The sequence below is a fragment of the Rhinopithecus roxellana genome, chromosome 10, assembly GCF_007565055.1.
Source record: "Rhinopithecus roxellana isolate Shanxi Qingling chromosome 10, ASM756505v1, whole genome shotgun sequence".
Classification (NCBI taxonomy): Eukaryota; Metazoa; Chordata; class Mammalia; order Primates; family Cercopithecidae; genus Rhinopithecus; species Rhinopithecus roxellana.
The window spans coordinates 7,797,101-7,820,643 of record NC_044558.1 but is presented as its reverse complement, the minus strand read 5'-3'; the positions used below and the strand labels follow the sequence as shown (position 1 = coordinate 7,820,643).

Here is a 23,543-nt window from a genome sequence, read left to right as displayed (position 1 = left end):
AAGTAATGGTCAGGAAAAGCCAGTTCCCTAAGTATTAGGACAGAAGGAAGAATCATCCACTCCCGTAAATCTCTCTAAGGCCTGGGAGCAGGGCACTCTAAGAATTTTTGTCCCAATTTATCAATGAAAAAAACTGATCTGCTATCTCATATTTTTTCAGGAAAAGTAATAGCTTCTGCCTGCAGTACAATCACCACCTTCCTTTACACATCGTTAACAATTTTAAATATGAAAACCTGGGTTCTCTCCTTTGTCCTGGGTAAATCAGAATGATGCTATCTTAAGCAAAGACCAACTTACTACCAAGAGGCTTTCTGGGTATGAAAACAATTATTGTGTCCCAAATGCAATTTGCCTAAAAACGGATAAACTTTTAGTGTCATCCCCTTTGTACTACTTTGTTATCTCCAACACTAGATGATTTCAAAGGCGTTATTTAAAAAAACTTGTGGGCTGGGCGTGGTGGCTCACGCCTGTTATCCCAGCACTTTGGGAGGCCGAGGTGGGTGGATCACCTGAGGTCAGGAGTTCAAGACCAGCCTGGCCAACATGGTGAAACCCTGTCTCTACTAAAAAAACAAACAAACAAAAATACAAAAATTAGCAGAGCATGCTGGTGAGCGCCTGTAATTCCAGCTACTTGGAAGGCTGAGGCAGGAGAATCACTTTAACCCAGGAGGCAGAGGTTGCAGTGGGCCGAGATCACGCCACTGCACCCCAGCCTGGATGACAAGAGTGAAACTCTGTCTCAAAAACCCCCCAAAAAATCTTGTACACTTGCACAAAACTGCAGAGGCCATGGAACAAAAAAGTAAACTGAGTTGCGTGAGTCATTAACGAAGCATAAACATAGTATTGAGGAGAAGTTACAGAAAACTCAGAGAATCTTTTGAATGAAATATTTTATTGAAAATAGTTAATTTAAAATCTATACATCATTTTTCAAAAGCCGTGTTACTGATAAAAACATCAAACTTTCCAAACAAGGATCATTTCTGTTTCATTCACCCTTGCCAAGGTGCCTCCTTAATTTTTCCAGATGGACATTTTGTTTGAGTCTCTAGTGCCCTCTGGTGAAACACCATGAAACTGCCCAGAAACGTAATTCAGGCTCTGCTCACGATGGAAGGTGAAACAGCAGAATGAGCAATGGGACAGGTTGTGATGTGCTGCCTTCTCCCCGGACTCAGAAAAAAGGCAGCCTCTGTGAGTGCGTCTCTCTCTTTAGGGAAAGTATTCTTCCCACGGACACTCAGCCAAGCTCACTGCAAAATACCTTCTTCCTAAGTTTTTATCATCACTGTCTTCTAAAAAAACAAAAACCTGTTGATACAGACGGGATAAATAATGAAAGCCTCTAGGTCATTCAGGACCAGGCCCCTACTCTCCACAAATGGTAAAGGACAGCAAAAATGATAAAGCAAGCTGAGCATGCAAGAAAAGCTTTCCTAGTGGTCCCTGATTCTTCACCCTGTCTTCGTAATAATCACTACCATCACTCTAGTCAACTCAGGTTTACATTTTCTGGCAGCAGATGACCTTCTCCTCAGGTTTCAAGGAGCACACCTCTTCTAAATGGGGGCCATTTCCAAAAGTAGACATCAACAGAGTCTCAGTTCATGCTCCAGACCAAACACTTTCGACTTAAGATTCTTCAGTTCTCCTTGTATCTTATGTGCCCGTCTATTGCTGTCACGGACCTCACATAGAATGGCAAGATCCTGGTTTGCCCGGGCATTAATTGTTGCCTAGGGATTTGAAAAAAAAAAAAAAAAAGAAAGAAATGATTATGGTATATGCCAGGGGAGATATAGCGGTCAAAAAGACACAGTTGTGCTAGCTCCTTTCTATGAGATTTTGAGTACATAGGATAAATTCCATCCTTAGTTCATTCAGTGGCTAACGAAAGAAGGAAAACGTAGAATTAAAGCAGAAATCCCATGAATATCCTTCCTGTACAATAAAGGAGCCTTGAGCTAGAGATCAATGAACAAGAAAGAAGAGTCAGAGAGGCCAGGAAAACAACACTACTGGTAAATTTGTCAAAGAAGGAAAGCAGGCCTCGCCTCTTTTCTGTAACTGAGCTTGTTTGGAACACAGGCTAACTGGCTAAATCTCATGAAGGCGGCTCTTGAGGCAACTTGCATTCTAAAGAACTGTGTCTGCTGGAAAAAATCACTCTGTCCATCAATGACCCACTTTCCCCAACTGTAAAACAGACATGATTGTTTCATCTACTTCTTGAATTAGGGGGGATGACAATTTCCGTTAAGTGTAGCTCACATCGAAGTATTAATGATGCAATCATTCAGTGATTTCAGTTTTTATTTTCCCTCTAGCATGTGCTGGAACTGATTTTCAGGGAGGCTTAAAGGCGGTGATCCGTTCGTGTCTATCAGCACGAAACAACACATCCTTCTTTTGAGGAGCCCTCGTGACCACGTTCCCTCACTTACACCTCTTTTCTCCCTTGTGGCAATCCAGGACCAGCAATTACCTTATACAACATTTGCTCCAAGTCTTTCAGTTTCTGTCGGAGAACCTTAATATCTGTCTTAAAGCCTTCTACTTCCAAGATCCGTCGACGCTCCAATGCCTCATAGCGTCTTGTCATTACCTGTAAACGCTTCCCCATCTTGTTAGTGCGATCCTAAATACGGGGAACGGGAAGGCATTTATGAAGGTGAGGGAAGCGTTTTCCCTGGCCATCTGCGCTTTCTGCTCCCTTATAAATGGAAGATAATTTTGTACCTTGAAGATGTCTCTCCTCATTCCCTCTTCCTCACGAATTCGGGCAAGTTCCTCTTCTAAGGACATGCACTGCTCTTGGTACATACCGGACAGTTTTTTCTCTTGGACTAACTTATCTTTTAGGGACTGCAAGTCAAAGGGACAAAAACTATGAACACTCAGTTCTACAGTTTAGGTCATTCAAGTAGCACTTAGGCAAAGAAAGAAAGAAAGAAAAGAAGGGATTTCCAGAGGTACAAAGTGAGTTAAGGAACCAAACGACAAGGAACTTTGAGGAACATCTGAAAATCTCCTACTTCTAGGCCAGTCTCATAAACCCCGTTTCTAAAGTGTACAGAGTAGAAATTCAAACAAATATTTTTGGCTCTGGGAAGAGTCAGATAATGGACTTCAGAAGCTGTCTCAAGTGAGACATTACAATATATGTTTTTAAAAAGGAAGAATTATTAACAACAACACTTACTATACATGCTGTATTGAGCAGTTAAAATGATCCTTTAAAAACCCAAATCAGATCATGTTACTTCTTTCACACAATCCTTCAAAGGCCTAACACTGTTGAGAGTGAAGCTCACACTCTGTACCATAATACACAAGGCCCTCCACGACTGGCTGCTGCCAACCCTGGCCTCTTAAAGGGCATATCACTTCCTCCTTATTCATTCCTCTACAACCACGATGACAGCCTTCCGTTTCCTTGAACATACTCCAGGCGTGTAAACTTGCTTTTCCCTCTGCCAGGAATGTTCTTCCTCAAGGTCTGCATGGCAAGCTTAGTCCCATTTTTCAGGTCTCAGCAAAAGCACCAGATTTGAGACAGTGTCTCTGTGCATTCCTTCTATTAATACAATAGACATCCAGCAATCACATATAATCTTCATGTAATTCTTTTATTCCCTTAACACCACATTTTTATAATCTATAATTTTCTTTCTTTTTTTTTTTTTTTTTTGAGACGGAGTCTTGCTCTGTCACTGGGCTGGAGTGCAGTGGTGCGATCTCGGCTCACTGAAACCTCTGCCTCCCAGGTTCAAGTGATTCTCCTGCCTCAGTCTCTACCCAAGTAGCTGGGATTACAGGCGCCCACCACCACGCCCGGCTAATTTTTTGTATTTTTAGTACAGACAGGGTTCCACTGTGTTGGCCAGGCTGGTCTCGAACACCTGAACTTGTGATCGGCCCACCTCGACCTCCCAAAGTCTTTTTTTTTTTTTGAGACAGAGTCTCTCACTTTGTCACCCAGGCTAGAGTGCAATGGCATGATCTCGGCTCACTGCAACCTCCGCCTCCTGGATTCAAGTGATTCTCCTGCCTCAGCCTCCCGAGTAGCTGGGATTACACGCACCTGCCACCACGCCTGGTCAATTTTTGTATTTTTAGTAGAGACGGGGTTTCACCATGTTGGTCAGGCTGGTCTCGAACTCCTGACCTCAGGTGATCCACCCGCCTTGGCCTCCCAGAGTGCCAGGATTACAGGTGTGAGCCATCGCGCCCACCCTTATCGATAATTTTCTAAGTTATTTGTTAATGTTTCTGTTTTTTCTCACCCATTAAAATGTAAATACCATGAGGACAGACCTTGTTTAGATTACTGTAACTCTAGGGCCTAACCCATAGTCGGAGTGCAGTAAATATTTGTGTTTTTTGTTTTTTGTGAGACGGAGTCTCGCACTGTCACCAGGGCTGCAGCGAAGTGGTGTGGTCTCAGCTCCCTGCAACCTCTGCCTCCTGGGTTCAAGCAATTCTCCTGCCTCAGCCTCCCAAGTAGCTGGAATACAGGCACCCCAGCTAAAACATCACGCCCAGCTAAATTTGTTTTGTATTTTTAGCAGAGATGGGGTTTCACCATTGTTGGCCAGGCTGGTCTTGAACTCCTGACCTCGTGATTTGTCTGCCTCGGCCTCCCAAAGTGCTGGGATTACAGGCGTGAGCCACTGTGCCCGGCCAGCAGTGCAGTAAGTATTTGCTGAATGAATGAATGAATGAATGAATGAATGAATGAATGAATGAACGAATGAGTGAACAAGGCTAATATTTTAAATCCCGAAGTTGCTATAATGATCAGCTGTTCTTCGAAACTAGTTCTTGAGGCAGCTGCTACCAGAGCTTTCCGCACTGAATGGACTTTACATTACAAACTGTAGGTTCTTTGGAATTCCTTCAACTCTCCCAGAAAAATAAATAACTTATTGAAGACCTAAGGACATTACCTTAATATATTCACTTTGAGCATGATGGCTCTCATGCATAACAGGCAACACTTTTCCAATTTTATCTTCTTTCTTCTTACACTGCACCCTGTATTGCTTAATCTTTGACATCAGATTATCTTTTTCAAGCATCCATGACTTCTCTTTATTTTGGTTTTCGGATCTGAGTTGCAGAAAATCTTTGGTGCTTTCATAGAGCAGCTCTTGGGTGTGGTGAAGACTAGGAAAGAAAGTACAAACGCAGACATGAGGATGCACACACAGCACACCTGAAAGCAAGGATTATTCCACAATGGAAGAGAATGGCTCTTTTTAAAATTGTGTAATATATAAATTTTGTAAAATATTAGCAGTTGAGGCCGGGCGCGGTGGCTCACGCCTGTAATCCCAGCACTTTGGGAGGCCGAGACGGGCGGATCACAAGGTCAGGAGATGGAGACCATCCTGGCTAACACGGTGAAACCCCGTCTCTACTAAAAATAGAAAAAAACTAGCCGGGTGAGGTGGCGGGAGCCTGTAGTCCCAGCTACTCGGGAGGCTGAGGCAGGAGAATGGCATGAACCCGGGAGGCGGAGCTTGCAGTGAGCTGAGATCCGGCCATTGCACTCCAGTTTGGGCGACAGAGCGAGACTCCGTCTCAAAAAAAAAAAAAAAAAAAAAAAAAAAAAAAAAATTAGCAGTTGTAAAAATCTGATCACTGGCAATCTTACAGGTTTTACTGGGCAAAGTACAACGTATCTACCCATGCTCACTGGTTCATAGACTGGTCTTTACAGGCATTTCCCTGAGTGCTCATTTCAGGTTAGATGATTAGAAGGACTACAGGGATATTTACACACAGCCTACATAAGTATGGACCATTCCTAGGAATCAGACAAGGAAGAACTAAATCATGGTGTTCTGACAAGTTAATACAAATTCTATAGTATCAAAAACAGCTTTGCTTTTGTGTATGCTGTGCTCCATGTAGAACTGCCTGTATCAAAATTTTATCCTTTGTTTATTTTAAAAAGAACTTTTTTTTTTGACAGGGTCTTGCTCTGTTACCTAGGTTGGAGTGCACCTTTGTTTATTTTAAAAAGAACTTTTTGTGTTTGACAGGGTCTTGCTCTGTCACCTAGGTTGGAGTGCAGAGGCACAACCACGGCTCACAGCAGCCCTGACCTCCTGGGCTCAAGCAATCCTTCTGTCTCAGCCTCCTAAGCAGCTGGGACCACCTCCCAGGGCGTTTGCCAGCTCATTAAAATTTTTTGTGTGTGTGGAGACTGGGTCTTGCTATGTTCCCTAGGCTAGTCCGGTCTGGAACTCCCGGGCTCATACAATCCTCTCGCCCCAGCCTCCCAAAATACTGGGATTACACGTGGGAACTGCTGCACCTGGCCTCCTTCTTAAAAAATCAACTTCCTGTACGAAGTCGTTTTCAACAACTTTAGCCTATTTTAATTCCTCCATTCTCTGAAATTCCATCCCAGTGTTAATGTTCCCTTGTCTTATAATTCAACACTTGCTCATCTGTCACATTTTAACTGTCAACATGCACTTTTTCCCACCCTGAGTGAAAGCATATACCTTACTTATTGCTTATTTTTGCTCCAATGCCATGAGATTGTCAAGGATAATACTAAGTACTGGATATACACAGGCAGTTAACAGATTCTTGATGACGCTTTCCTGAAATTTAGGGATAGACGATGTTTCTATCTTTAAAAAACAATGTCCTTGGAAGTTAGCAACTCATCAGTTTAACATTAGCCCCTAGAAAAATGCTATACTGAATGATCTAACTGCTTGCAAGAGTATTAAATACCATGAAGCAATCACTACAGTTTTCTACTGAACAAATAATGTCAGATCCACTTATTTTCATGAGTAAAAGTGCACACAGATACGAGGAAAATGGTAGCATAGTGCCAAGCACACAGTAAATGTCACAAGATGAATGTATGTGTGCACGTATATAAAGAGAGATTTCATTCAGTTACCACACGGATCTCTCTCACTTTCAATGAGTTATTTTATTCTTACATTACGTTCTCAATCTCAAACTGGGAAAGTACGGGCTTGTTAAAATACAAGTAGCTTGAAAGTGACACCCGAAGGACAGTCATTAATGGCCTTGGATTTCTTCTTAGGAAGATCTGTCTACTGGAAGGAACTGATCACATGCTCAGATATGAAGATAATGTTAAACAAGGAAGGTTACTAATATTCTGGAAAACAGATATAAAATTACAAATTACTGTGACAATTTGAAAAATATCTGTCCCTTAAAAACAAAACCCAATGAAAAGTCAAGATGCTATATACTTAAGTGCAAAAATACTAAAAATAAAAATGCAGATGGAGAAATACTGACCAAATGCAAACACATTATACTATGTTAAAAGAAACATAGCAGGCCGGGCGCGGTGGCCCACGCCTATAATCCCAACACTCTGGGAGGCTGAGGTGGGCGGATCACCTGAGGTCGGGAGATCGAGACCAGCCTGGCTAACGTGGTGAAACCCTGTCTCTGCTAAGAAGGAAGTGTCAGAAGGTGCTGCCGCATAACAAATGTCCGATGAACAACAGCTGTTATAATTAGTCTGGCTGATGCACAAGGTGAACTACAGCAACAGGGGAGGAGCTGAGGCTGAAGGTTTATTTGGTGTCAGATGATGACGTTCCTAAAAATTCATGCTAAGGTATCAGGACTTTATCATAAGGTAAATGGAGACTATCAAATATTTTTAAGCAGTTGATAATTCCTAATAGAGGAACTAATTCATAGTAGTGAGAAAGATATAAGAACACAAAAGCCTGGGCGTGGTGGCTCACGCCTGTAATCTCAGCACTTTGGGAGGCTGAGGCGGGTGAATCACAAGGTCAGGAGATCGAGACCATCTGGGCTAACACGGCGAAACCCCGTCTCTCCTAAAAATACAAAATAAATAAATAAATAAATTAGCCGGGCATGGTGGCAGACACCTGTAGTCCCAGCTACTTGGGAGGCTGAGGCAGGAGAATGGCGTGAACCCAGGAGGCGGAGCTTGCAGTGAGCCGAGATTGCACCACTGCACTCCAGCCTGGGCCACAGAGCAAGACTCTGTCTCAAAAAAAAAAAAAAAAAAAAAAAGAACACAAAGGATCGGCAATAGGAACAATTTAAACAAAGGAATAGAGTTTGAATTAATGTACTAAGAATGAGAGTTCAGGGCTGGGCACAGTGGCTCATGTCTGTAATCTCAGTGCTTTAGGAGGCTGAAGTGAGAGGATTGCTTGAAGCCAGGAGTTCGAGACTAGCCTGGGCAACACAGGCGAGACCCCATCTCTACAAAAAATAATAAAAATAAGCCAGGTTTGGTGGTATGCACCTGTAATCCTAGCTACTTGGAAGGCTGAGGCAGGAGGACTGCTCAAGCCCAGGAGTTCAAGGCTGCAGTGAGCTATGATCACACCACTGCACTCCAGTCTGGGCAACAGAGTAAGACCCTGTCTTTACTGGAAAAAACAAAACAAAACAATCAGAGAGGAGATACTTTCCTGAGTGCTAACTTCAGGTTATATGATTAGAAGGACTACAGGGATATTTACACATAGCCTGCATAAGTATGGACCATTCCTAGGAATAAGACACGGAAGTACTAAATCATGGGGCTCTGACAAGTTAACACAAGTTCTATAGTATCAAAAACAGCTTTGCTTTTGTGTATGCTGTGATCCATGTAGAACTGCCTATATCAGAGAGCAGAGAAAGGACTTGAGAAGGTTTTTAGGCTCACAATCCATAGGGTTTGGAATTAAGGAATAAGAAAGTTAAGAGCTGAAGATGATCCTGTGGTTTCAAGCCTGGGAAACTGAATACATGTGATGTCATGAAACTAAATGAAAAGAAGAAAGAAGTAGTAGGTTTGAGATGGGGATGGGAGTATTTGTTGGGAGAAACAGTGTGGTTTCAGTAATGGTAAATTTGACATGCTCAAACACATTCAACTGAGAATGTCCTTATGGCATAGGTCTGGCCACTGGAACCAGGCAAAAGGGTGAAGGGGTTAGACGGGTAGAAGAACCAAGAAAGACAGGTGCTGCAGCAATCAAGGGAAATGAATTACAAGGAGGGGTTGATCAGTGACACCAAACATGCAAGAAGATACTACGTATAATAAGGACTGAACAGAGATATAACTGGTCTCAGAAGTTAACAGGTCGGCCAGGGCTGGGCGCAGTGGCTCACGCCTGTAATCCCAGCACTTTGGGAGGCCGAGGCGGGTGGATCACGAGGTCAGGAGATCAAGACCATCCTGGCTAACACTGTGAAACCCCGTCTCTACCGAAAATACAAAAAATCAGCCGGGCATGGTGGCGGCGCCTGTAGTCCCAGCCACTCGGGAGGCTGAGGCAGGAGAACAGCGTGAACCCGGGAAGCGGAGCTTGCAGTGAGCCGAGATTGCGCCACTCACCCCAGCCTGAGCAACAGGGCGAGACTCCGTCTCAAAAAAAAAAAAAAAAGAGGTTGGCTGGGCGTGGTGGCTTATGCCTGTAATCGTTGCACTTTGGGAGGCTGAGGCAGGTGGACCACCAGAGGTTGGGAGTTCAAGATCAGCCTGGCTAACACGGTGAAACCCCGTCTCTACTAAATTTACAAAATTAGCCGGGTATGGTGGCGGCGCCTATAATCCCAGCTACTTGGAAGGCCGAGGCAGGAGAATCGCTTGAACCTGCGAGGCGGTGGTTGCAGGGAGCTGGGATCAGCGTCTGCACTCCAGCCTGGCGACAGAGCGAGACTTAGTCTCCAAAAAAAAATAAAAGTTAAGAGGTCAGCGGTAACCCCAGAAAGGGCGTGTTTGATAAAATGGGGGGCTGAAGTCAGACTGCAGAGAGGTAAAGAAAGGTAAGCAGGTTAGGAACAAAAACAATGAGGACAGAGTTGGCCATTTTTTGTTTTTATTTTTTCAGATTTTAAAAATCACCTTTATGTTTTAAAAGTATGTACATTATAGGAAACTGAAACACACAAGAAGCAAAGAACAAAGTCATCCACAATCAGAAGCACTTTACAGTGTATCAACTGTAAAGTTTACAGGATGCTCTAGTTCCTGCGTGTGTGCAGACACAACACCCCATTTTATGCGATTGAGACCGTACAGTATGTATCGTGCTGTTTCACACATCATAGATATTTACAATTCAAAATCCCAAAGCTATATGAGTATTCTGATAACCAAGAATACACTATGCCAACTCAGTCTGTTAGAAAAACATATAATCCTGCCTTTCTTGGGACAGAGATTTCATAGAAGCCAAAAAGGACAACACGTCGCTAGATAAAAGCACTGGCAGAGTTCCGATTAAAATACTGAGTGTGCAGTGTTTTTGGTATAGATATGTAAACTCATGTTTTCCACATTCATGAGGGGGCAAACAAAAGAAAATGGCCTACGACATTGAGTCAGACAGTGTATCAGTGGGTAAAAGAACACTTTTTTTTGAGACAGGGTCTCACTCTGTCGCCCAGGCATGAGCGATGACAGGCGTGAGCCCGGCCTAAAAACACTTCTTAACCACCAGAAGCGAAAACACCACAGTGGATTAAAAGGAGCACATGAAATACTCATCAGCTCTGCAACAGCATGCCTGGAAAAGCGAGATACTCACCTATGGAAAGCCAGGGGTTTCTGAGGAAGACAGTTTTTTCAAGGTTCCCTTTAGTTCTATGACCCGCTGTTGTTCAAGTACAAAATGCTAACTTTTAAGTCACTCAGAAAAATAAAATACCTGTTAGGTACAGCTTTCTTAGACACTCACTTTTTGGTTAGCTCTTTGATTTTGTTCTGACTTCTCTGGTGCTGAACTTGTATTTCCTCGAGGTGAATCCGTCTATCCTCCATGAGCCCTTCAATTTGTTCTCGAGCAAGTTTGGTCTGTTCTCCCAGCTGAGCCTGCAGTGCCTCCACCTAGACAGGCCAAAAAGGGGTGAGGAATCCAACCCTACTTCCACTTACTTCATACCCCTAGGAAAAGTCAGCCTTTCTCCAGAAAAATTAAAAAACAAACAAAAAAATCTCAATCTTAATCCTCTTGTACATTTCAAGACAAGGTCTTGCTCTGTCCCCCAGGCTGGAGTGCAAGGGGCGTGATCATAGCTCACGGCAGCCTCAACCCCATGGGCTCAAGCGGTCCTCCCTGCCTCAGCCTCCAGGACTACAGGTGTGTCCCACCACACCCAGCTAATTTTATTTTTATTTTTTGTAGAGATGGGATCTCACTATGTTGTCCAGCCTGGTCTGGAACTTTTGGGTTGTAGAGATGGGATCTCACTATGTTGTCCAGGCTGGTCTCGGACTTTTGGGCTCCAGCAATCATCTAGCCTCGGCCTCCCAAAGTGCTGGGATTACAGGCATTACCACGCCCGGCCCAGTTTCTCTTAATGTCTTATAAATGGGGTCAGGCTATCCAAGAGCAGATTCTTCATTCAAACGAAACCCAGCATCTACATCACACGAACAAAGCTACAAAATCCTTTCCCCTACCCTGTGATTTTTGCCTGTTCACTATCTCCCTTGACTGTCTCCCTTTAAGACACCCTTCCTGCCCAGAAGCAAAATGACTCTTGGTTTTTGGTTTCAAAAAGTACAGCAAAATGAATATAAGGTAATGTCCTTCTCTGTGTCTGGCTATCACGACTCCACATGGAGATACTAGCCAAAGGTAGAAACTGTCATTTAAATCAACAGAGATTTAACCCAGTAAGGACGGAAACTTTAGTGCAATTAGATGAAAAATCATGGTTCCAAATGACACATAATAACCAGGAGGTAAGAGAATAGTTCATTACTTTCCTAGACTGTAGAACCTAAGCACTAAAGAAATGAATATACCACCAAACGTTGATCCGTCAACATAGACGAGCTTCCCTCTGCAATCTCTGTATGTCCCTAGGCCAGGGGATTCTTACCTTGTAATGGTTTTGGTGGACGGGGCTTAGTACATTGAACTGAAGGTTTAGAGTAGCACTTTTAGAACGTTCAAATAGAAAAGGATGGTTTGAAAGTACAAGCTCTTGGAAATTAAGAACAATCTCAATTTTCTCAATCACATGAGGCTTAGATGTAACCTGTGTGCAAGGAGATACTTATCACACGATACTGAGGGTATGTTATATAAAGCCAAACTTGTGGATAAAAGCCATCTTGGTCTGCCAAAACTACATTCTTTACCTGCAGGATGAGTGTCTGTACGTCTCTTTGGTAATGTTCAGAACTTCCTTTTCTCTCTCTCGATGGTCTTCTTTTGCTTATTTTAGGATCTAAAATAGAAAACAAAATCTGTCAAGAAGGTTTTACCCAGCTTTTCTGTCTGCTATTGAAGTGTCAGCATTTCCCGCACAGGGGAGTTCAGATTCATTTACCTGTGAGGGACGGAAAGGAAGAAAAAGGGAAACATCGTAACTACAGGGCTTAACTTTTCAAACAGGAATCTCTGTCAGGGAACTCTGCAAGATGTCACCTAAGTAATCCTGTTCATCTTCTGGCAGAATCAACCACTAAATTTTCCTTAGGATCAATCACTAAAATAGTTGTGTCTATTTTCTTAGTAAGATACTATTTAATCAGAATAAGGCCAGGTGTTGTGGCTTATGCCTGTAATCCCAGTGCTTTGGGAGGCCAAAGCAGGACAATCACTTGAAGCCAAGAGTTCAAAACCAGCCTGAGTGACACAGTGAGAACCCCTCCCTACACAAAATAAAGTAAAATACAATAAATTAGCCAGGTGTGGTGGCTGTCGTATGCCTGTCATCCCAGCTACTCAGGAGATTGAGGTGGGAGGGTCACTTGAGTCCAAGAGTTCAAGGTTACAGAAAACCAGCTCATACCACTGTACTGCAGCCTGGGCGACAGAGCCTGTCTCAATCAACCAATCAATCAAACAGAATAAGGAATAAGAAAAACAAAACTTAAACATTTTGGTTACGACATATCACACAATTTTCAAAAGACAAGGTTATTTTAAAGATAAGGAAAGTTAAAAATTGAACTAAGCACGCTGGGTGCGGTGGCTCACGCCTGTAATCCCAGCACTTTGGGAGGCCAAGGTAGGTGGATCACCTGAGATTGGGAGCTCGAGACCAGCCTAACATGGAGAAACTCCCTCTCTACTAAAAATACAAAATTAGCCAGGTATGGGGTGCGTGCCTGTAATCCCAGCTATTCGGGAGGCTGAGGTAGGAGAATCACTTGAATCTGGGAGACAGAGGCTGCAGTGAGCGGAGATCACGCCACTGCACTCCAGCCTGGGCAACAAGAGCAAAACTCCATCTCAAAACAAAACAAAACAAAAAGACACAATTGAACTGAGCAAAATTTAATTTCTTGGATGGTTCAAGAAGCTCATTAAGACATTAGACCACCAAAGGCATCATTATGAACATCAATTATCACTGTACAGTAGGGAAAACATTTCCAATTGTGTGCACTGTGCTTTTTGTTTGAGACAGAGTCTCGCTCTGTTGTGCATTGGTGTGACCTCGACTCACTGCAACCTCCGCCTCCCAGGTTCAAGCAATGCTCCTGCCTCAGCCTCCCAAACAACTGGGATTACAGGCACCTGCCACCATGCCTGGCTAATTTTTTGTGTTTACATCAGTTTTGCCATGTTGGCCAGGCTGGTCTCGACCTCCTGACCTCAGGTTATCCACCCACCTCAGCCTCCCAAAGTGCTGGGATTACAGGTGTGAGCTACCGCACCCGGCCTGCCCTGTGATTTTCTATTCTGCATTGATGAGAATTTCTAATGGGTTATATGTTTGTTACCTGCTTTGAAAGCTGAAGATTCATTCTGCTCACGTTCCCCTACAGCCTGGATAGTCCTTTGGAGAATGGTGACCTAAGGAAGCAAACACTGGTATTGAAGTAGCCTTCCTATAAACGTAATATTTTATTTTTCAGCCTTAGTTCTGTAGATTGAAGGCTGTAAGTTAAATCTGTCAAAACTGATATGATTATATAAGGATGTCATGCATATGAGAGACCACACAGGCAAAGTAACAAACCGGATAAAACCCTGTGTTGACAATATAAACTTAAAAAAGTTGGCCGGGTGTGGTGGCATGTGCCCGTGGTCCCCGCTACTCAGGAGGCTAAGGTGGGAGGGTCGCTTGAGCCCAGGAGCTCAAGGCTGCAGTGAGCTATGATCGCTCCATTGCACTCCAACCTGGGCAACAGAATGAGACTTTGTTTCTAAAAAAAATAAAAATAAGGCCGGGCATGGTGGCTCACGCCTGTAATCCCAGCAATTTGGGAGGTGGGGGGGGGGCAGATCACCTGAGGTCGGGAGTTCTAGACCAGCCTGACCAACATGGAGAAACCCCATCACTACTAAAAATACAAAATTAGCCAGGCATGGTGGTGCATGCCTGTAATCCCAGCTACTCGGGAGGCTGAGGCAGGAGAATCATTTGAACCCAGGAGGCGGAGGTTGTGGTGAGCCGAGATCGCACCATTGCACTCCAGCCTGGGTGACAAGAGTGAAACTCCGTCTTGAAAAATAAATAAATAAATACATAAATAAAATTCCAGGGCTATTTGGTAATATATGATTAAAAACAAAACCAAGAACAGCTTGGGACACACTGGTGCACCCCTGTAGTTCCGGCTACTTGGAAGGATGGTGCTTAAGCCCAGAAGTGTGAGTCCAGCCTGGGCAACATATCAAGACCTCAGCTCTAAATTGTTTTTATTTATTTATTTTTTAAAAAGCAGCTCTTTGGCGGGTGTGGTGGCTCATGCCTGTAATCCCAGCACTTTGGCAGGCCGACGCGGGCAGACTGCTTGAGCTTAGGAGTTCCAGACCAGCCTGGGCAACATGGTGAAACCCCATCTCTACAAAAAATACAAAAATTAGCTGGACGTGGTGGTGCACACCTGTAGCCCCAGCTGCTTGGGAGGCTGAGGTGGGAGGAGTGCTTGAGACTGGGAGGCGGAGGTTGTAGTAAGCTGAGATTGCGCATTGCACTCCAACCTATGTAACAGAATGAGACTTTGTCTCAAAAAAAAAAAAAAAAAAAAAAGTAGCTCTTGGCCAAGGACCTTCAGGAAATAGAAGTATACATGTACAGATACGTATAAAAATGCTCAGGAACTGTTTATAGAAGTGAAAAAATAGAAATAGTATACACAAACACATAACTATTTCTACAGGAATGGAAAAAGAAATGGAGGTATATATACCAAAGTATTAACAGTGGATTATCTCTGGGGTCTAGGATTATGAGAAGCTGCCACTTTTAGATGATAGATTACTATACTCTGTTTTTGTTTTTAATAAAGACCATGGATATCATTTGTAATCAGTATAAACAAAGATTTAAAAAAGAAACTTAAGCATCAAAACTTTCTCCCACGCACAGTCTGCTCCTGCTTTCCTCTCTGTCTCAGCTTAAACAGCCACCCCTCTCTGTGTTTCAGGTTTCTACACAGTGAAATGGGGGTAAACGATGCTACTTCCTGAGGTTTTTGAAGAAAAATGCTTTAACAACTCAGGCAAACAAGGCACTATGATGGCTAATTCTCCACCTGCCTTCTCTAGCGAATACTAACGTTCTTCTGGTGATGGGCCCTAGCCTGTGATTTGTGAAGCCACACTCACCATGCTCCACCAAGATTACTTACTTTGTGAGGAGGCTCCTTACAAAAATAGGTCACTTCTCCAGCGTCTGTTCCCACAAGAGCCAAGAGATTCTGAATCTTGTTCTTGTCTTCTAGCTCCCTGCAATTCTCATGGAAAGCAAGCACATATTAATCAATGTCCCAAGTAAGTAACCCTTGCTGTTTAAAGGATCTCCCGTCTATTTCTTTTAAACAATAGTAACCTCAAATGAAAACAGTAACCTCAAATTAAAATTGAATAGTTATGTATCTAGACTTTAGCTCTACTTTGTAAAACATCAGGTATTTCCATTCAGAGAAAAGGGGCCAGGGCACTTCTCAGCTAATTCTTTTTTTTCTGAGACGGAGTCTCGCTCTGCTGCCCAGGCTGGAGTGCGGTGGCGCGATCTCCACTCACTGCAAGCTCCGCCTCCCGGGTTCACGCCATTCTCCTGCCTCAGCCTCCCGTGTAGCTGCGACCACAGGTGCCGCCTCCTCGCCCGGCTTGTCTTTTTTTTATGTATTTTTAGTAGAGACGGGGTTTCACCGTGTTCGCCAGGATGGTCTCCATCTCCTGACCTCGTGATCCGCGCGTCTCGGCCTCCCAAAGTGCTGGGATGACAGGCGTGAGCCACCGCGCCCGGCCCTTCTCAGCTAATTCTAAAAGGGAACTGTAGCCGCTGCTGAGGGGCACTGCTCCGGTCTGCCTCTCCAGGGCTGATGGCTCGTTCTGCCATTTGCCAGGAACGCTACTCGCTGATAGCTTGTAGTTGAATCTCCAGCCAAGGGAACGGCGTCCCATTCCTCAGGGACAGCCTATATCCAGTGCCTGGTCAATGAGGGAACACAAAAATCCAATCCCCTTGCCTCAGTTCAGGATATCTCTGAAGAGCAATCGCAGCTTCAGAGACCCCTGCGGTGTGGTGCTGGACGAGGCCTGCTGCAACTGAGTCCCAGTTCGAGTTCCCTCACTTCCCAATAAAATTCCTGCAAGCAAATCTCCACTGCACAGTCTGTTTCCCAGAGAACTCAACCTAAGATAGCTTACTCTGGACTGCACCAAGGAAGCAAACGCTAAAAAGGGATTTCGGGCTTGGTGTGGTGGCTCATGCCTATAATCCCAGCACTCTGGGCCGAGGCAGGCAGATCACCTGAGGTCAGGAGTTCGAGAGCAGCCTGGCCAACATGGTGAAACCCCGGTCTCTACTAAAATGCAAAAATTAGCTGGGCACAAGAATCGCTTGAACCTGGGAGGTGGAGGTTGCAGTGAGCCAAGATTGCACCACTGCACTCCGGCCTGGGTGACAGAACAAGATTCTGTCTCAAAAAAAAAAAAATTAATTAATTTAAGAAAACATAAAAGGGGATTTCAGAGCCAGTGACATGGAGATGGTTTACAGAACATGGCGTTTCTCGCAGCAAGGGAGATGGGTAGTCAACAGAGCATAGCTTAAACAATAAAAGATAAGTCAAAGATGGAAAAGAGGCTGAGGGCTGCACCCCATACAAAATCACAATCTCTGACTCATTTTTCAGGCCCAAGTCCGTTTTTTTTTTTGTTTGTTTTGTTTTGTTTTGTTTTGTTTTTGAGACAAAGTCTCGCTGTCACCCAGGCTGGAGTGCAATGGCACCATCTCGGCTCACCACAACCTCCGTCTCCTGAGTTCAAGCAATTCTCCTGCTTCAGTCTCCCGAGTAGCTGGGACTGCAGGTGTGCGCCACCATGCCCAGCTAATTTTTGCATTTTTAGTAGAGATGGGGTTTCACCATGTTAGCCAGGCTGGTCTTGAACTCCTGACCTCGTGATCTGCCCGCCTCAGCCACCCAAAGTGCTAGGATTACAGGCGTGAGCCACCGCGCCCGGCATCAAGTCAGTTTTAAGTCCTAGCGACAATTACCTAAAGAAGAGGCTCGGCCGGGCGCGGTGGCTCAAGCCTGTAATCCCAGCACTTTGGGAGGCCGAGACGGGCGGATCACGAGGTCAGGAGATCGAGACCATCCTGGCTAATACGCTGAAACCCCGTCTCTACTAAAAAATACAAAAAAAACTAGCTGGGCGACGAGGCGGGCGCCTGTAGTCCCAGCTACTTGGGAGGCTGAGGCAGGAGAATGGCGTGAACACGGGAGGCGGAGCTTGCAGTGAGCTGAGAGCCGGCCACAGCACTCCAGCCTGGGCGGCAGAGCAAGACTTCGTCTCAAAAAAAACAAAAAAAGAGGCTCGAACTCCTAGAAGGTAAGACCTTGTGACACCACAGAGTAGATATTCATGGTAATGATTCCTCACATCCTCTAAAGGGTCTACAGCCATTTATTCAAGTAACTATACACTGTGAAAAAGGGACGACCTGGGCATTTTAAGGATTGCTGGATACAGGGTCTGAGCTGACACTGATACCAGATAACCTGAAGCATCATCGTGGCACTGGGGCGTGTGGGGACCGTGGAATAAATGGAATTTGGGCACGTCCAGCTCACAGCAGGTCTATTGATCCACCAAATCAATGGTCATTTCTTCAGTTTCCAAATGATTAAAATGGACACACTAGGTGGGGGCAGTACCTCCAAATTAGCTTCTTGGCTTCTGGGGTAAGCTAAGTGAAAGCCTCTGAAACTGCCCCTCCCTACCCAGTCAAGATGATCAATAAAGATCTAAAGAATGCAGAGTGGAGGTCCTTACCAAAGCCTCGTTTCATTCCTCAGTTTGACCTATACAAAACCAGGTGGATTCTGGGGATAACATCAGACTACCACCAAGTAGGCCCCAAGTTTAGTCATGGTGCCAGGTGTAGGACCTTTGCTAGAACAGAATTACTTAGCCTCAGGCACATGGTAAGTGGCGAGTAATTAGGCAAATGCATTCCTTCCTACCTCTCAAAAGACCAGAGGCAGTTCTGATGTGGACAACGTTTCTAGTCTTCCCCAAGGCCATGTTAATGCTTTTACTCTCTGTCAATACAGTATAAAAGAATCTGGGCCATCGTGGTGGCTCATACCTGTAATCCCAGCACTTTGGGAGGCTGAGGCAGGTGGACCACAAGGTCAGGAGTTCGAGACCAGCCTGTCCAAGATGGTGAAACCCCATCTCTACTAAAAAGTACAAAAATTAGCTGGGCATGGTAATGCACACCTGTAGTCCCAGCTACTTGGGAGGCTGAGGCAGGAGAATCACTTGAATCCAGGAGGCAGAGGTTGCAGTGAGCCAAGATCACGTCACTGCACTCCAGCCTGGGTGACAGAATAAGACTCCATCTCAAAAACAAACAAACAAACAAATGAAAACAAACAAAAAAGAATCTGGATCTGGCTACTCCACAGATTGCCAGGAGCTCACTACTGATGATATTGCATTAAATCAGACTGCATGAACAAGAAACAGCAAGTGCACTGGAACCTTTGGTAAGATATGTGTGTTCCAGAGGGTTGGAGATGAACCTTACGAAGTACATCAGTGAAGTTTTTAAGGCTGTGATCTAGGCATGCCAGGATATTCCCTCCGAAGTAAAGATCAAATTATTTCATCTGGTACCTGCTACACCGAGAAGGAAGCATAATGCCTGAAAGGAGTCTTCATGTTCTGAAGACAACATAGTCTGTATTTTGGAATACTGCTCTGACCCACATACCAACTGACACAGAAGGCGAGCTTTCAGTGCGGCCCAGAGTTGAAAGGACGCTCTGCTGCTTGGGACATATGACATGGCAGATCCTATGGTGTCTGTGGTGGCACAAGGCACCAACCAGAGTTTACGGCAAGCAACACTACAAGAATCGTGACAGACCCTCTGAGAATCTGCAGAAAGACCATGCTGTCTACAGCTGAGAATGACGTCACATTTGAAAACCAGCTTCTGCCATGCTACTAGATCCTGCTAAAAATGGAGCACCTGACCATGGGACACCAAAAAAACCATGTGGCAAGGCTGGGCACAGTGGCTCACACTTGAAATCCCAGCACTTTGGGAGGCTGAGGAGGGCAGACTGCTTGAGCTCAGGAGTTCAAGACCAGCCTGGGCAACATGGAAAAACCCTGTCTCCACAAAAAATTAGTCAGGTGTGTTGGCTCATATCTGTAGTACCAGCTACTTGGAAGGATGAGGCAGGTGAGATCACGTGAGCCCGGGAGGCGGAGGTTGCAGTGAGCGGAGATCATGCCACTACATTCCAGTCTGGGTGACTGAGCAAGACTCTGTCTCAAAATTAAAAAAAAAAAAAAATAATAATAATAATAAAGAAACCACGTGGCTAAGTCTTTTCAACAAATGATGTTGAGAAAACTGGACATCCACATGCAAAAGAATGAAGTTGGAACCTTACCTAATGCTATATTCGAAAATTAACTCAAAATGGATCAAAGACCTAGACATAAGAGCTAAAATAATAAAAGTTTCAGAAGAAAACATAGGAGAAAAGCTTTCTGACAATGAATTTGGCAATGATTTCTTCGATGTGATACCAAAAGCAGAAGCAACAAAAGAAAAAAAATACATAAACTGAACTTCATAAAATTAAAAACTCCTTGCTCGGCATGGTGGCTCACTCCTTTGGGAGGCTGAGGCAGGAGGATCCCTTGAGGCCAGAAGTTTAAGACCAGCCTGAGGAATATAGTGAGACCCTCCTGTCTCTACAAAAAAATGAAAAAAAGAAAATAAATTAGCCAGGCATAGTGGTGCACGCCTATAGTCCCGGCTACTCCAGAGGCTAAGGCAGGAGGATCACCCTGGTTGACAGAGTGATACTCTGCCTCTTAAAAAAAAAAAAAAAAAAAGGAGAAAATAAAAAGGCAATCTATGGAATAGGAGAAAATATTTGCATGTATCTGTATATCTAATAAAGGTTTAGTATCCAGAATATATAAAGAACTTCTATGGCCAGGCACGGTGGCTCACATCTGTAATCTCCACACTTTGGGAGGGTGAGGTGGGAGGATCACTTGAGCTCAGGAGTTTGAGACCAGCCTGGGCAACACAGCGAAACTCCGACTCTACTAAAAATACACAAATTAGCCAGGCGTAGTGGCACATGCCTGTATTCCCAGCTACTTGGGAGGCTGACATGGGAGGAGAGCTTGAGCCCGGCAGACAGAGGTTGCAATGAGCCATGATCACGCCACTCACTGTAGCCTGGGTGACAGAGCGAGACCCTGTCTCAACAACAAGAAAAACAACCCAGTTATTAAAATGGGCAAAACATCCGAATTGACACTTCTCTAAAGAAGATATATAAACGGCACAGGAAAGACGTTTGAGATTTTAAGATGCAAATCAAAACCACAATGAGACTCCCTCACACCTGTAAGGTGTTTCTGTTTATTTGATAGTAAGACGGTTACTATGCCACTGCACTCCAGCTTGGGTGAGACCCTGTCTCAAAAAAGAAAAAAAAAAAAAGGCTTAAAGGAAAAAAAAAAAAGAAAATAACAGGTATTGGTAAGAATGTGGAGAAACTCAAACCCTTGTGCACTGCTGGTGGGAATATAAAATAGTATAGCCACTATAGAAAATAGTATGGCAGTTACTCAAAAAAATAAAAACAGAACTACCATATGATCTACTTCTGGGTATATACATAAAAGAATTAAAAGTAAGGTCTCGGACGGGCACAGCAGCACACACCTGTAATCCTAGCACCTTGGGAGGCTGAGGCAGACAGATCACTTGAGCTTGGAAGTTGGAGACCAGCCCAGGCAAAACGGCAAAACCCTGTCTCTACAAAAATTACAAAAACAATTAGCCAGGCATGTTGGTACACACGTGTAGGCCCAGCTGCTCAGAGGCTGAGGGGGGTGGATCGCTTCAGTTTGGAAGGCGGAGGTTACAGTGAGCTGAGATCCACTGGCGGATGAATGGACCAACCAGATGTGGTACGTACATACAACGGAATATGGTTCAGTCTTGAAAAGCAAGAAAATTCTGACACACGCTACAACATGGATGACCCTTGAAGACACTATGCTAAGTGAAATAAGCCTGACATAACAAACATTGTATGATTCCACTTACGTGAGGTACCTAAAATAGTCAAATTCATAGAGTCGAAAAGTAGAATGGCGTGTTCCAGGAACTGGGGTAACGGGGAGGTGGGAGTTACTGTTGAATGGTATACAATTTCAGTTTAGGAATATGAAAATGCTCTAGAGTTCAACGCTGGTGACAGTGGTGCAACAATGTGAATATACTTAATGCCACTGAACCGTGCACTTCAGACGGCTGCAATGGTAAACTTTCAGTTATGGGTATTTTCCCCTCCCACTCCCAGCACACACACAGAAGTGCACTGTAAGGGAACATGTAGTGTACCGCTCAGATTCCCCCTCATGATCGCGACATTTATCTCCCAGGAGCTCAGCTCTTCTCTAAAAATTACACTTGGCTGAAGGGGGCTTCCTCTCCCAAGTTTACACACCCTCCCTGGGGACAGCCTGCATTCTATGACTGGTCAATGGGGGGACACAAAAGTCTGAGTCCTTTGCGGCCGAAAGACCACCCTATCCTTAGTGCTCCCTATGGGGTTGGCTAAGGCTTCTGTTACCATTGCATCCATTCGTATTCTACCTCTGCCCAAATCTGCTCATAGCTATTATTCCAGAGAGCTTCTCCAGTAACTGCCCTGAAGGCAAATCTCCATCTCAGAGTCCATTTCCTAGGGAATACAACCTAAGAGAATTAATGTAGAGAAATGCATCTTTCTAAAAGTAATTTAAAGGCCTGGGCATGGTGGTTCACGCTTGTAATCCCAACACTTTGGGAGGCTGAGGTGGGCCAGGAGTTCAAGACCAGCCTGGCTGACAGGGCAAAACCCCATCTCTACAAAAATACAAAAATTAGCCAGGTGTTGCAGCGCACACCCGTGGTCCCAGCTACTTGAGAGGCTGAGGCATGAGAATCGCTTGACCCAGGAGGCGGAGGCTGCAGTGAGCTGAGATAGCACCACTGTACTCCAGCCTGGGCAATGGAGACTGTCTCAAAATAAATAAATACATAAATACATAAATACATAAATAAAATAAAAGTAATTTAAAGTTATAACTCCAACATTTCCCTTCTCCTGTTTGGTACCTGATTCTCAGTCTGTCATTTTCTGAGTAGAGGCGTAAAACATGTTCCCGTTCTTGGAAGAGGCAGACCTGCATGTCACTTAGAGCTTTCTGCAGTTCAGCAATCTCTTCCTCCCTCTGCTGCAAATCACATTCAAGTTTATGCTGCAAAAAAACCACAATAAGATAGCTGAAAGACACTGGGCTTCAGTGAAGTATCTCTCACTGGATAGGGAGGAGTCTACTCATTTAGAAATATTCCAGAATAAGTAATTTCGCCAATACAGAATTCAAATGACAGCAATAGGCATGTATAGACTGGATTTTATTTATTTATTGAGACCAAGTCTTGCTCTGTTGCCCAGGCTGGAGTGCAGTGGCACAATCTCAGCTCACTGTAACCTCCACCTTCTAGGTGATTCTCGTGCCTCAGCCTCACGAGTAGCTGAGATTACATACAGGTGCATGCCACCATGCCCAGCTAATTTTTGTATTTTTAGTAGAGACGGGGTTTCGCCACGTTGGGCAGGCTGGTCTCAAACTCCTGACCTCAAGTGATCCACCCGCCTCGGCCTCCCAAAGTACTGGGATTAAAGGCACGAGCCACCATGCCCGGCCTTGACTGGAGTTTAAAAGCTACAGGATGAGGCTGGGTGCGGTGGCTCACGCCTGTAATCCCAGCACTTTGGGAGGCTGAGGTGGGCAGATCACGAGGTCAGGAGATCGAGACCATCCTGGCTAATACGGTGAAACCCCGTCTCTACTAAAAATACAAAAATTTAGCCGGGCGTGGTGGCGGCGCCCGTAGTCCCAGCTACTCGGGAGGCTGAGGCAGGAGAATGGCGTGAACCCGGGAGGCGGAGCTTACAGTGAGCCGAGATCGTGCCACTGCACTCTTGCCTGGGCGACAGAGCAAGACTCCGTCTC

General features: G+C 44.6%; 1 protein-coding gene across 4 annotated transcripts in view; it reads right to left on the bottom strand.

Moving 5' to 3' along the window:
* Positions 1 to 884: 884 nt before the first annotated feature.
* The window catches only part of CCDC77 (coiled-coil domain containing 77), a 41,716-nt gene continuing 19,057 nt past the window's right edge, over positions 885 to 23,543 (bottom strand). For all 4 annotated transcript variants that reach the window (XM_030939723.1, XM_030939725.1, XM_030939724.1 and 1 more), the window contains 9 exons: positions 22,639 to 22,781; positions 15,608 to 15,704; positions 13,751 to 13,823; positions 12,158 to 12,246; positions 10,746 to 10,894; positions 4,962 to 5,181; positions 2,752 to 2,877; positions 2,498 to 2,650; positions 885 to 1,748 (listed from right to left, as the gene is read on the bottom strand). In XM_030939723.1, the coding sequence (XP_030795583.1) occupies positions 1,602 to 1,748; positions 2,498 to 2,650; positions 2,752 to 2,877; positions 4,962 to 5,181; positions 10,746 to 10,894; positions 12,158 to 12,246; positions 13,751 to 13,823; positions 15,608 to 15,704; positions 22,639 to 22,781 (1,197 nt within the window). In that variant the 3' untranslated portion in view covers positions 885 to 1,601. The remainder of the gene's footprint in view (positions 1,749 to 2,497; positions 2,651 to 2,751; positions 2,878 to 4,961; positions 5,182 to 10,745; positions 10,895 to 12,157; positions 12,247 to 13,750; positions 13,824 to 15,607; positions 15,705 to 22,638; positions 22,782 to 23,543) is intronic.